At 41.1% G+C, this 12,902-nt stretch overlaps 1 protein-coding gene across 1 annotated transcript; it reads left to right on the top strand.

The window, feature by feature from the left end:
- Positions 1-7,270: 7,270 nt before the first annotated feature.
- spata5l1 (spermatogenesis associated 5-like 1) lies at positions 7,271-12,098 on the top strand. The gene is made up of 8 exons (XM_036544153.1): positions 7,271-9,056; positions 9,165-9,350; positions 9,529-9,687; positions 9,812-10,021; positions 10,261-10,491; positions 10,805-10,939; positions 11,175-11,300; positions 11,938-12,098. Exons 1-8 carry the CDS (start codon positions 7,992-7,994, stop codon positions 12,076-12,078), a joined length of 2,253 nt encoding a protein of 750 aa, XP_036400046.1. The 5' UTR covers positions 7,271-7,991; the 3' UTR covers positions 12,079-12,098.
- Positions 12,099-12,902: the final 804 nt, after the last annotated feature.

Here is a 12,902-nt window from a genome sequence, read left to right as displayed (position 1 = left end):
TCTGCACATGAGTTGCTGTTACCACATTTATGAGTTATCATAAATATTCCCAGGTCTTCATAATTTACTCTGTCTCCTCCCAGGGCCTACGTTACACCTCCGGAAAATACGTTATGGAGAGGCAAGTGGATCCGCTGTTCTTACCAATGCAAGTGTCCTTCACACAAATCGTCATAGCATCAGGGGACCTCCGGCGGTGCCCAAGGGCTTGCCTGCACAAAGAAAACAAAAGCATCATAAGGCAAAGAATTTCAGTGTTTTTCATTTTTTATTTGTTTCATTTGCCATCTGTTGAGCCCTACAACAAAAACAGAATTATTCTAAATTCAGAATGTACCAGTACTCATTTTATAAGAGAAGACATCAATGCATAAGCACCAGACAACAAATAAATGCAAATATGCAACACCTTTAATGTACATTCAGAATCATTTGTAGATCTTGTTACAGTGTTAACAGAAACACAGAACATGCTGTGGTAACTTGAAAAAGATTTACAATCTTTGTTATCTTGACTGTATGAACTTGACTGAGATTCTGATTAAGTCCAAAAAATACAGAATTAACTAACATGAGAGAAAGTATTTGTCTTGGAAACTATAGGTTCCCAAATTGTGGATCAGAACTAAGAACTAAGTTCTGAGGGGGGTTAAGTAAGATCAGGGCACACATGGAAAAAAAAACATTATATCCCCTCTACACACCTACGCACTGAACAAATCACTAAACAAATACAATTATACTGATACTCGTTCTTTAAATATAATATTGGGCCATAGATCAGGCCCCATTTCATGGGAGTATATCACAAAAGAGCATTCCCTCATTAAGTCAGTCCTAGTCTTGGGAAGTTCAGGAGCATTACACAAAGCCTTCCCACTCTATAGCTGTTAGAACCAAAGACAAACCCCTTTTCTAAACATGGAGTCTGACAGATCATGTTTGAACGAACACAATCTAACAAGTGGATGGTCTCCTTAACCTGTACTGATCTTCACCAAACATGGAAAACATCTTCAGTGATTTTTTACCAACGCAGTACTCCAGCATCTTACTCTAATTCAACACCATAACCCTAATCATGCAACACTATGAAGACAAGACAAAGTGCAACATTAGATTCATCCCATGCAATAAATACCTCATTTTACAACATATTCAACATAGATAAAAACATAAAAAAAGATTGTTATTGTTCGAAGAGGGAGTAAGTGCAGCTGTGGTCACCAGAAAAATGACACTATCAACCACCGGGCTATGTCGTCTAATGGTTCTTAAGCGATGTGCTGAGCTCAGAGCTGAACACTGTTAATGTCTGCCTGCAGTCTACAGAAGGCCTTACAGTTCCCTTCCAAAGCTCTTTAATTAAAACCCAGAGGGCCCAGGAGCATGGCTCCTCCAGCAGGGAATTGTGCCGGCCCCGCTGATGTCAGCATCTAGTAAACAGCCCCACAAAATTAGAGTGCTCTCAGTTATTTTTTTTTTCCCCTCCCAAAGACTTACAGTCAGAACAGGGCCCAAGTGTATTGCACCAATTGCCACTCCCCTTACATTATCACACAATAACTCCGGCTCTCTGTATTTGCCTTCATTGGTGGCTTGTTTCTGAATGGAAAATAAAAAAAAAACAACCTTCGAGGGCATTTTCAAAGAATAACGTCCTAGTAAAGTAAACACGCGCACACCTGTTGTCAGTTTCCAGCATTATGGCAGATGTACAGCCTGTGGTGTACATGTATGGAAAGAGGGTGAGGTGGCACCATGGCACCAAGCCTTTAGCTTGTGACCATCACAGAGGCATCAAACCTCTGGGGGAAAGCTGTCACCTCCACCCGCATCCTGGATGCGAGTCCCAACCGCAAAGTTCAAAACAACAGCTGAACCACCATCGGAGCCTATAAACCTAATTCATATTTCACTTACACTCTTAAAGACTCTAAGTGAAAGTCTTTCAAGACCATGTCACATCCATTGGTTGTCAGATACCAAGGGTAATACCATGCATGCTGATACATATTTCAGTGAAATTTGTAACAGTGAAAACAGTCAACAATTGGGGGAAAGAGAGAATATACTCTTACATTATTTGTTTGTGCTGGAAATCTTTCTTCTGAAATACATATATGAACTAGTGGTGCAGCATTCAAATTTGTAAATGAAAAATTGTGAGTATTCTCCTCTTCTCAAATGTTTATCTTTAGCATAACAGACATGCTACGCCCTCCATTGAATTTACCCTTGTGCTTTGCAGATGCATAATATATTTCCACCCTTTGTTCTGATGCTTCATGGCTTGCCATGCATTGTTTCTGAGTGATAAAAGAAGGCTGTTCTTCCACAAAGAACACATACACCTATGAAACAAATGCACTTGCCAATGCACCATCAAATTGCACAGTAACCGCAGCGCATGGCTGGAGGTTCCTATTCCCAGGACACAGGGGGCATTAAATACTCCATATTGATAAGGAGGTGTGCATTATGTATGCCACATCATTTATCTCTGACATGTTTATAGTCTTCTGAGTGCCTATACTTTGCGCATGATGCAGACTCAGACCTTAAAATGATGATGCAAACGGACAAAAAATAAATTATGTAATACAAGCCCCCTTCGAGTAAAGAACGCTCAGAAGTTTTACACTGCCATTGCTGACAAATAATGTAGTACTCTGTGGCTTTCAAAATGAAAAAAAAAACACTGTTCAAAAGTACAAAATACAAATAATACGTCACATAATTACACACTGTGTACACTGCAGTACATCAACATAATCACTTTGTGATAAGGGAACAATACTGAACTAATGACATTACTCTTTATTTCTGAATACTCTATGTTAGCGTTATTGTTCTGTTATTGTTATTATTAATAGCAGTACACGTATCATTATTATTATTATTATTATTATTATTATTATATTAAGAGCATGTTTTCCTTCATTACCAGGATTTTAGTTGAGTAACGTTAATTGAGCAAGCTTTGCGACCAGGTTTAAGTTGACTGGCTGTGGCAGGTAACTTGTAACGAATGGAAATAACAGTCTCAGTAAGAAGAATACCTTATCATGGCAAAGCGACCAACATCTAACAAGAGCAGGTCTCTCAGCTTCACTTTTTATAAAAGGAGTGATGTGGAAAGACTTCCTTTACACCAGGTAAGAAAGTTCCCAAGATATTTTTTTTTACTCAAACATCTTAACTATCAAACGAGCTCCTTCTTGCTGTGCTGGCACGTTAACTCCGATATCATTAAAATCAGTCTAAATAATCATAAAGCATAACATATAATGACATTCAAGACAATTTGCTTCCACTTAAAAAATGTTATTTCTTTCATGGATGTCATTCCATTTGCTAAAGCCGTGACAGTCCCTTCAGTATAGCATCTAAAATATGAATACAATGTCACTCTCCACAAACTTGGCTTCATTGGTTCATGTATAGGCTACATCAGTACAATCGATGCCAGCTGAGAAACATATTAGATAGCCTACATCACGGAAATTAGTGGTGAAAACTTACAAGTGTAACTGTAGTTTGCAAATATCGTAACTGCATCAAAATAGAAATACAATATGTAGAATAAACATCAATATATGACACACTGTAGCGTAATACAATTGGTGCAAAATAACAGACGTTTGAAAATATTGCGCGTAAAATAGTTTTTATTCCATATACATGGTGTTATTGACGGTTGGTCGGGGCACACCATGATCGCTCTGATCGCATTGAAAATATGGACTAATGCTCAAGAAATAAATTTGATGTAGGCTGTTGACAACCGTTCAGACACAACCGTTCACATTTTCAGCATTACGGAGCAATTCGGAGTTGCATATTCTCGACGTGATAATGCAGAGAAATGCCTAACATAGAACGCATCGACCAGTGTGACTACAGACAGACCAACAATGATAACCTACGATTAACGAAACCGAAAATGCGATTTACTTACCGAAAACATTGCCCATTAAAGAGGGAATTCCATTTTATTGCGCGGGGTGGAACTAAGCGCTAGCACACAATGGGGCGCAGCGGTGGCAGGTTGTAGCATGAATCTTCCTTTTATCTCTCGCTAACTCGCTCCATTCAAACCCACTGTCGCAATCAGCTGAGTTTTGAACTGTCGATATCCTCCTAGGTGCAAGCTCAAGATAGCACCTTAAGATCTAAACATTGATTGACTTGATTGTAGGCCTGCTCTGCCATGTGGTCTGCGATTGCAAATGTCAATGATTGCAAATTTCTGATACATTTTTCATGTTTTTGTTGTTTCTCAGGGTAAATATAGTATTGCCTTTTGTCGTGATAAAATTAACAATACATGTAAACAAATTGAACACATCCGATTATCTTCTGGGATAAATGTACTGTTTGTTTCAAAATTTCCGTCCCACTTGCAGCAAACAGGGCACTTGGAATATCGTCTTGCAGCAGTAGGCTATAATTGAGTCTGCTTCTTTATTTTCTTTATTACCTCACCTACACATTAGCGTCCCAAAGCCCCAGCTCTGGAAAAGTTAAAGTAGACTAAATTCACCTTTATTTACTTGAACTGCAGTTTTTCCACACACCAAGTAAATATCAGATACAGCCAGCTGGCCATGGCTAACTAAACAACATTGAAGCTAACAGTGTTTTCAGCTGGCAGTTAGATACAACACTGGCTACTGTAAAAATGTGAGTTAATTTTATATACCAGTCCTCCAGCCTGTGTTGATGGGCGAAAGTATTCAAAATTCTGGATATAGCCTTAAGGTGGAAAAAGACTCAAAGCCCCTTAATGTCAGAGAACACCAGATCCAGCCCTTCCCAACGGTGGACTGTTTACTGACATCCCACTGAAATTCACTTTCAAATGCATGTAGCCAGGAAATCATCCACGGTTTCCATGGCAACCATTGCCAGTAGTGTGGTCTCATTTGATGAACCTTGAAACATGACAAAGAGCAAGTCTTATTTAGCTGAGTTTATCTGATATATCAGCATACTGTTTTCTGTTTACGTAAATCACTCGATTTAATATGGAAAAAAGCAGGCTTATCATACAGTGGTTTACTGGGATACTGCTATGAGAGACCATCTTCTGAATAATGTCAAGTCTGTGAGGATTACATTCTGTAACAGAAATACTTACTCATATAGCTGCAAGCAGTAATTTGACATGAGAAACAATGACCAAAAGCATTCCACCCCAATAAAATCACATTTTAAGGGGCCTGCATGGTGTGCATCTAATTTGGGTAGAATTTTATGAAAATGTAATTACAATATGGCAGAATTAGAACATCATAATCAGAAAAATGTGGCATAAAAATAATAATAGTATGGCTCCCAACCATAGGCTCTTGCTCCTCTGAAAACCAACATAATTCACCTTCTGCAACAGAATAAAATTTGATGAAAAGGAAATGAACAGCTCCAGTATGAAACTGTAGATTGGTTGTCGTATTTATAGGCCTGTGCAAATAGTTAAAGTACAACATAGGGAATCATAACAGCACAGGGGAAATAATGAAACCTTAGATGACTCTCACAAGAATTCTGAGATTTCCCTGGTTGTCATAGAAACAAAGCTTTTGTATAGCTATTCCCCCAAAGGTATTGAAATGTTGACATTAGGCCTACAAACACTATATTATGTAATATTATAGCTAATTTCCAAACGTTTGAGTTTTGTGTCGTAGTCATCAATAATATTGTCTGCAATTGTATAGGTTCATATTAATCGTGTTCCTTTTTATTGCTATTCGCGATTAATAGTATTGATTATTATTAATTACATGTTATCAAAATGTTGTTAAAAAGTTAAGAAATGTTTCAAAGTTAACACCGTGTAGCGTAATACCACGATAAAGAGTATTTTCCGTACAGCTGTAGATGAGATGGAAATCAGCTGCCTTTCACAGTTGAGAGGGTTCCACCTTGAGGGCAACCCCTGTTAGCACACCGCATCCTTAGGCCTATTTTTTAAACCGCAGGGGTGCTTGTAGCAAATGAACGATGTAACATAAATAATTATCAGAAAATGTTCCGGCCGTGCCAATGCATCATTGGCACAGTTCCGTAATTGTTACTTATTCATATGACAAATGATCTTACCCAGAGTCACAAGGAGTAGGCTACCATGAGGGCAAGATACAATTTTATTATGGAGTAAAGTTTGGGAAATGGCCTTTTTGTGTGTTTGTGCTGGAGGTCTGCCGGTGGGGACGGACGGGGGTAGGGGAATGGTGCATAATGTTAAGTGGGAAACTCCATATTTCATATATGTATAGGACCGTTTAATATGTAGCCTATACTCTGTTGTACAAACTACCGTTTATACGGGATCGAATGCCTTCAAAATTGGCATACAGTGGCGCTTTGGCATATAGGTCTAATTATAGCTAACGTTGCATGTCGGTCCCTGTTCTCTTGCACTGAACACTAACGCTCACAAAACACAGCTGTGTAATGGCTATGCCCATTAAATTAAATAAACAGCGTCGTTAGACTCTGTCCTTCAGTGTATGTGACATTTATCTTCACAGAATAACCCTTTATAAATTAACTGTGCTGTAAAATGACGAATGGCGAGAAATGTATCACAAAGAACACACGATGTCGCCAGCGGGTCGCGGATCTGGGATGATCAATTATGAAATTTTGAAATTATGTGTAACAGCTAGCAGTAGGTACTTTGACAGCAAGGGAATAAAAGACAGTTTACATTTTGCAGCTCCATTAATGCATAATCATATTGTAGCGTTCTATAACTAAATTTTACTTTTGTGCACCAAGTTAACTAACAAGCAAGCTCAACTGTTGGATAACAAACTTCATGGTCGCTTACTGTAAACGTTGCTTGTTAGCTAACAGCCAATGACAGTAAACACACCATTTCGGAACTGTTACTAGTCTACATATGTACACATAGAATATGACACAACAGACAACAATCTCGCCAGAAGTTAGTTAACTAGTCTTTTTTAAAATGTCAATGTCGAATTGCACAGTTTTTCTTAATCGCGTAAAAGAAAACTGCTGGCCAACTATAACAAGCTCGTGGTTTAGGAAATCCAAACAATATGATGTCCTACACAGATGTCTGTTACTAACACCGGATTCTGTCAAAAGTAAAACGTATGTCGAGGAACTAGGTTTGGGTAATTTCTTTAAAAAGCTTGAAACAGATGTGTGCGCTGCTCTTCTATTAAACGAGGAGCAAGCTTACAGTTGGCCAACATTATCTGCACAAAAAACACATGGCGCTCTGGTTTGTTTTGAGCCTATGGCTTATTGCATGTGCTGTGAGAAACAGAGGACCGGACGGAGCTGAAAGCTGAAATATTTGAATATTTGGTTACATCAATTAAATCTTTATGCTTTATCAAATGATTACTCGTGAATATAGAATGTCAGAATAATCAAAGATATTTTGCCGGCTTTCTGACTGGACAACGATGCCAGCTAGCCTAGCTTGCTAGCAAGCTTTATCAGTATGCTCTGTTGCTCAGTTTGCCCAGAAACCTTGGGTTGTTGAAAAAGTGCGATTAGCAAGTCAGATTGCTAAGTAGAAACCACAGATAGCTAGGAGTTAGCTAATTCGAAGCCGTAACAACTCGCTAGCTAGGTAATCGTCACATTGTAAATCCATAGAATCCGTTCAGCTAGTCAGCTGGATAGGTGCGCATGGATTGGCGTGAATTTACGTTACTTAATCACTGCAAATGTACTACAAACCTGAATAACAATGCTTTGCTAACGAGCTGCCTGTATAGAAAGTCTGTCTAGCTAAATTTGTTGTACATTATTTGCAGTTATGAAAAGCGTCTTTCGTAGCCAATTGCAACGATTTTAGCATGGGCTTAAACTTCGACCTAAGATCTCTGAACTCCATATGAACGTATTGAACAAACTTATTGATTACTGTACTCATTGGAGACAGCTTTTTATTGTCTCATCCATTTTAGTATTTTGTAGAGTCTGAATTCGAAGAGAGAATGCACCTGAAAGTCTTGCCATCGGACCTGGCTGACGTGGGAACACAGCGATGCAGACTGGGGCCAGGTTTAATGTCATCTCTGAATCTGAGGATTGGGTCCCCGGTTCTTATCACTGTCTCTGGAGGGGACTGTCTGTGTACAGCATGGCCAAGAAGTGACCTGGCAGAAGGCTTCCTACAGTTTGACACGAAATGCGCCACGACAGGCATGAAAACAAACACCTTCAAAGACCTGTCTGTCAGCCCAGGTCATATCAAGGCAGTACACTGTCCAAAACTCAAAAGTGTGAGAGTAAATGTAGTTGTTCAAAGTATGGACTTTAAGAAGCATTCATCTGCCAGTTTTATTCATGACCTTGTAAAGGATATGCTTCGAGGTGTGTATGTGTCAGAGCAACACATAGTCGATGTTAGCCATTTGAAAAATCAAGTGGAACTTATTGTAGTGCAGCATCTAGACTCAGGCAGCAGTGTAGCCGGTCTCATAACTGCCAAAACCAGCGTGGACATTGGAGAGATCCAAACACTTCACAACTACAGAAGTCAACTTCAAAAACCCTCCAGCATTTCGTTGGGAGGAATGGAGGATATCTACGCATCACTGAAGGAGATCCTTCATTTGCCACTCCTCTACCCAGGCACGCTGCATAAGTTGGGCCTCTCTTGTCCTAAAGGTGTGCTCCTTATCGGCCCCCCTGGGGTTGGCAAGACCATGCTGGTAAGAAGCGTGGTGAGAGAAGTTGGTGCCTCTTTGGTGACTGTTAATGGGCCAGTGATTCTGGGCTCGAGGCCTGGAGAGAGTGAGGAGAACCTGAGGAAGATGTTCCAGCAGGCAAGAGAGGCCTCCCAAGAGGGGCCCTGTGTCCTGTTCATCGACGAAATCGATTCCCTGTGCCCAAAACGTGCGGGCTCAACCAGCGCCCCTCAGAACAGGGTGGTGGCACAGCTTTTGACGCTGATGGATGGCATCGGCAGCGAAGGACGTTTCGTCATCGTCGGGGCCACCAACCAGCCAGACGTGCTGGATCCTGCCTTGAGAAGGCCAGGCAGATTTGACAGAGAGGTGAAATTGATCATTTTAACCTGACTACGTCAGTACCGTCGCTCTGTGCTGCTGTAACAGCATGAAATGCTAATTCCATGGCTTTGCTTTTCTTAAAATTATTTCTAGGTCATCATTGGAGTTCCTACACTTCGCCAGAGGAAATCCATCTTAGACTTGCTGAGCTCTAAGATGTCTCTCTGTGCCAGTGTGGATTTAGTTGCTTTAGCAGAAATGACCACGGGATACGTGGGAGCTGACCTGAGCGCCCTCTGCCGAGAAGCGGCTTTGCAAGCTATCCTGCACAGCTCCCAGGTAGCGTACACACTAAGGTAACAGACAAACCGAAGACAGCTGATACTGTCAGAATGGCCGCTGAATGGCAGAGTGGGCTGTCCTTACTGCAGTATAGCATGCTACCTGATTCCAACCTCCAAGAGACTGAGCTGTTGACCTGTGGTTTTGTTGAGGGTGTTGTCTGTTTGTTTTGAAGGATTCTCAGGATCACACAGTTGATATGAAGCATTTTCTTGAGGCTCTTAAGAAGGTTCAGCCCTCCTGCCTTAGAAGCAGTATTGGCCTGACTGATTTCAAACCAATTACCTGGGACCAAATAGGCGGTCTGGAAGATGTCAAACAAAAGCTCAAACAGGTATGGTAATAAGTTTAGTTATATCAACCCCTCAGGTGGTCAAAAAAAAAAAAAAAGATTAAAGACTGGACTGTAATGTTGAGCAAATAGACTCTCATTCAGGTGTACCTCTGTGTTGTAAAAGAGCATTGAGTGGCCCATGAAGTTCCCAGAAGCCTTTGTCAGGCTCGGTCTGCCCCGCCCACGCGGAGTCTTGCTCTATGGCCCCCCTGGTTGCGCCAAGACCACACTGGTGAAAGCGGCCGCCTGCTCCTCTCACTGTGCCTTCCTGTCAGTCAACGGAGCAGACCTCTTCTCGCCGTTCGTTGGGGACTCCGAAAAGGCACTGGCTCAGGTAAGCTGCTTTTTTTTTCTTTTCAAGCTTCTGCCGCTGTCAGAACTACAAGATCTCCCCCTCTCAAATTTGAACACCTTAAATGATGTGAATGGTGTGACAGTAGATTCACGTGGTCAAATGCTATTTGCATTTTGATTGGTTAGTTACTATATAACTCTCTGATTGTAAGGACGTGGTGCTTTGCTGTGATAATCCGAACAGTCAAGCAGAGAGTGGTTTGGTTACTTTCTCTGCAGCTGTTCCGTCAGGCTCGAGCCTGCGCCCCCTCCATCCTCTTCCTGGATGAGATCGACTCGATCCTGGGCTCCCGCTCAGACAGCAGGGCTCCCCACAGCGTACAGGCGCGGGTGCTGTCAGTGCTGCTGAACGAGCTGGACGGCGTTGGGCTGAAGACCCTGGAGAGGAGGGGGGCGGAGAGGGCAAGCCGTGAGTCTGAGGGATCCCATGAGTCCCACCAGGAGCAACAGGTGAGTGAACTCAATGTGCATAGTTGTGATCATGTGATACCCAGGGGCATTCAGAGGGCTATATGGTGTAGCAGCTAAGGAGCTAAGTTTATACTGCAAAAGTTGCAGGTTCAGTTCCAAATAGAACACTACTGTTGCATGTGTCCTGAATTGCTGGTTATATATCTAGCTGTATACATGGATGTCAGTTTAAAATGTGAACGACATGTTTCCCTAGGCGTCTCCTTAGCATGTAATTAACGATTTGATAATAACTTGAATGCCTTTGCCGAATGCTGAGATCCCAGTCCTACTTCCAACCATTGCGTTTCAGATGGAGTACCAGGAGGTATGCAACAAGGATGTGATGATTGTAGCCGCAACAAACAGACCCGATGCTTTAGACAGTGCTCTGCTAAGGCCCGGCAGATTGGACAAGATCATATATGTGCCACCACCTGACACAGAGGTACATATTCAGCAGGTCTGTAGGAAACCAAGTGCTTCACGCACATATGCCAGCAAATCCAGTTGCCGTTGCCAGCACTGTGGTTGTTTTTATTGTCCGTTTTGTGTTGAGGTTCCATAGTAAGCACGCATATTGGAGGTGCGTGAAGTTCATTTTAAATGGGAGTGACAGCAAAGAGAGGGGGTAGACATTCTGGTATGGATTACATTCCCTCTGATCTGGGTTTTCTCCACAGGCCCGGCTGGCTATTTTGAAGATCTGTACCAAGCAGATGCCTTTGGAGTCTGATGTTTCTCTGGAAGAGCTGGCGCAGCAAACACATCTGTTTTCTGGGGCTGACTTGGAAAATCTCTGCAAAGAGGTAAAAAAAAATCAATATTTTCCACTCAGCCCAGGGAGTCAAATTAAAATGTCCTGCTTTCTCAGGAACAATCATTCAACTGGTAATTACAAAGTATGGTTAGAATAGTAGTTTTTACGTTAATTGCATTTAGTAAGTGGTAACTGTCATACAGTCCCTGTTTTTGGCGTTAGCATTGTCACCTGCATTGTAATCATTACTTCTCTCTCACAATCAATATTGTTATTGCGATACATGTTGATGACATATGCATAAGGTGTCATTTGTGTCCTTGTCACTCTTTTTGTTAAAATTGCAAGTTCACGGTTACCTCACATGTAACCACGCCATCAGTCAGTGAGATGGTTTTGCCTATTTCTGAGCTCCAGTCCAACTGACATTGCCAGAAATTCCTTCAAAGCCTTGCTCCCAGTTACTTGTTCCCAACACCAACTTTTTAACCATCTTGTCTTTCTGGAACTAAGGCAGGTAAAGAGCTTCACAGCTGTGGTCATACTGTCCCTCTGGCCAATTTAGAAAACTAATTTTTCAGAACTTAAAGAAAGTTTGAATGAAGAGCTTCTGTTTTATCTCTGTTTCCATTTTTAGTAGTTAGAAATTTGTCTTGATGGCTTCCCTCTGTTGTTTTGTTGTTTAGGCTGCTCTCCTGACACTGCAGGAGGAAAGCATGGACGCCTCCAGCATAAAGCACAAGTACTTTTTGAAGTCACTGCAAAATATGAAACCTTCCCTTAAGGTCCAGCAAATAGAAAGTTATCAACATTTATTAACAAGCTGAAACCTGTCCATGACCTTCCTTCTGAGCCTCCAGGTGTTGTTTTTTCATCATGAAAGTATTTATTTTGATTAGAAGTATTGGATTATTCAACATGGTTGTATTGTTAGAAATAAATATATTTAAAAGATTTTTTTAAATAGATGTAACCTGTTTTAATGAAACTAAAATATGCTTTCTTAATGTGAAGATGGCTCGGTTTCATCAAAGACTAAAAGGAAGGACATTGAAAGGCTGGTCCTCTCTGTTCCTCTGTATGCACATTATTAGTGCAGGTAGGCATTATGTGCAGTCCAGTGTTTTGGTGATTTTTGGTGTTTTTCTTTCAGTAGCATGAGACCCAGGAAAATGACTAACTGCAGAAGTAATATAAATATATAGGTAATCATCATTTGACAATAGTGAATGTATTGCATACTGGTTGTGCTTATGTAAATATGGATAATCACATCAGGCTGTGGGAGATGTAAGGCCGCTGGAAGTTTGCTCAGAAACTGACATTTGGGACAAATGTCACTTCAACACAATGTAACACCTGACGTGTTTGATTTTGTAGGCTTATGTTTTAGGCTTTGATGGCGGTATGCGTGTACATCAAGTTTCACATTTAAGAATACAGGTGCACGAGACACAGCACTGTATCAATTTTTTTCTCACTGTGTTGTACATTTAGAGCTGTAGGGCTTTAGATTGTATTACCGTTTGACAGCCAAAATCCATCCAGACACTGGGCCTACTCTCATTGTGTCGTAGTTTGTTATGTTTGTGACAATAAGTATAATTCACTTCCTGAGTATAATGCTTGCCCTACCAACAGAATTCCACAG

This window comes from Megalops cyprinoides, chromosome 13, assembly GCF_013368585.1.
Source record: "Megalops cyprinoides isolate fMegCyp1 chromosome 13, fMegCyp1.pri, whole genome shotgun sequence".
NCBI classification, from domain to species: domain Eukaryota; kingdom Metazoa; phylum Chordata; class Actinopteri; order Elopiformes; family Megalopidae; genus Megalops; species Megalops cyprinoides.
The sequence above is the reverse complement of the archived record's forward strand: the minus strand, read 5'-3'. Positions and strand labels throughout refer to the sequence as shown.

Excerpts from the sequence above, each read along its gene's own strand:
- spata5l1 (XM_036544153.1), top strand. The coding sequence starts at position 7,992 with ATGCACCTGAAAGTCTTGCCATCGGACCTGGCTGACGTGGGAACACAG. Across the intron at positions 10,022-10,260 it reads CCGAAAAGGCACTGGCTCAG|CTGTTCCGTCAGGCTCGAGC; the intron begins GTAAGCTGCTTT and ends CTTTCTCTGCAG. Across the intron at positions 10,940-11,174 it reads TGCCACCACCTGACACAGAG|GCCCGGCTGGCTATTTTGAA; the intron begins GTACATATTCAG and ends TTTTCTCCACAG.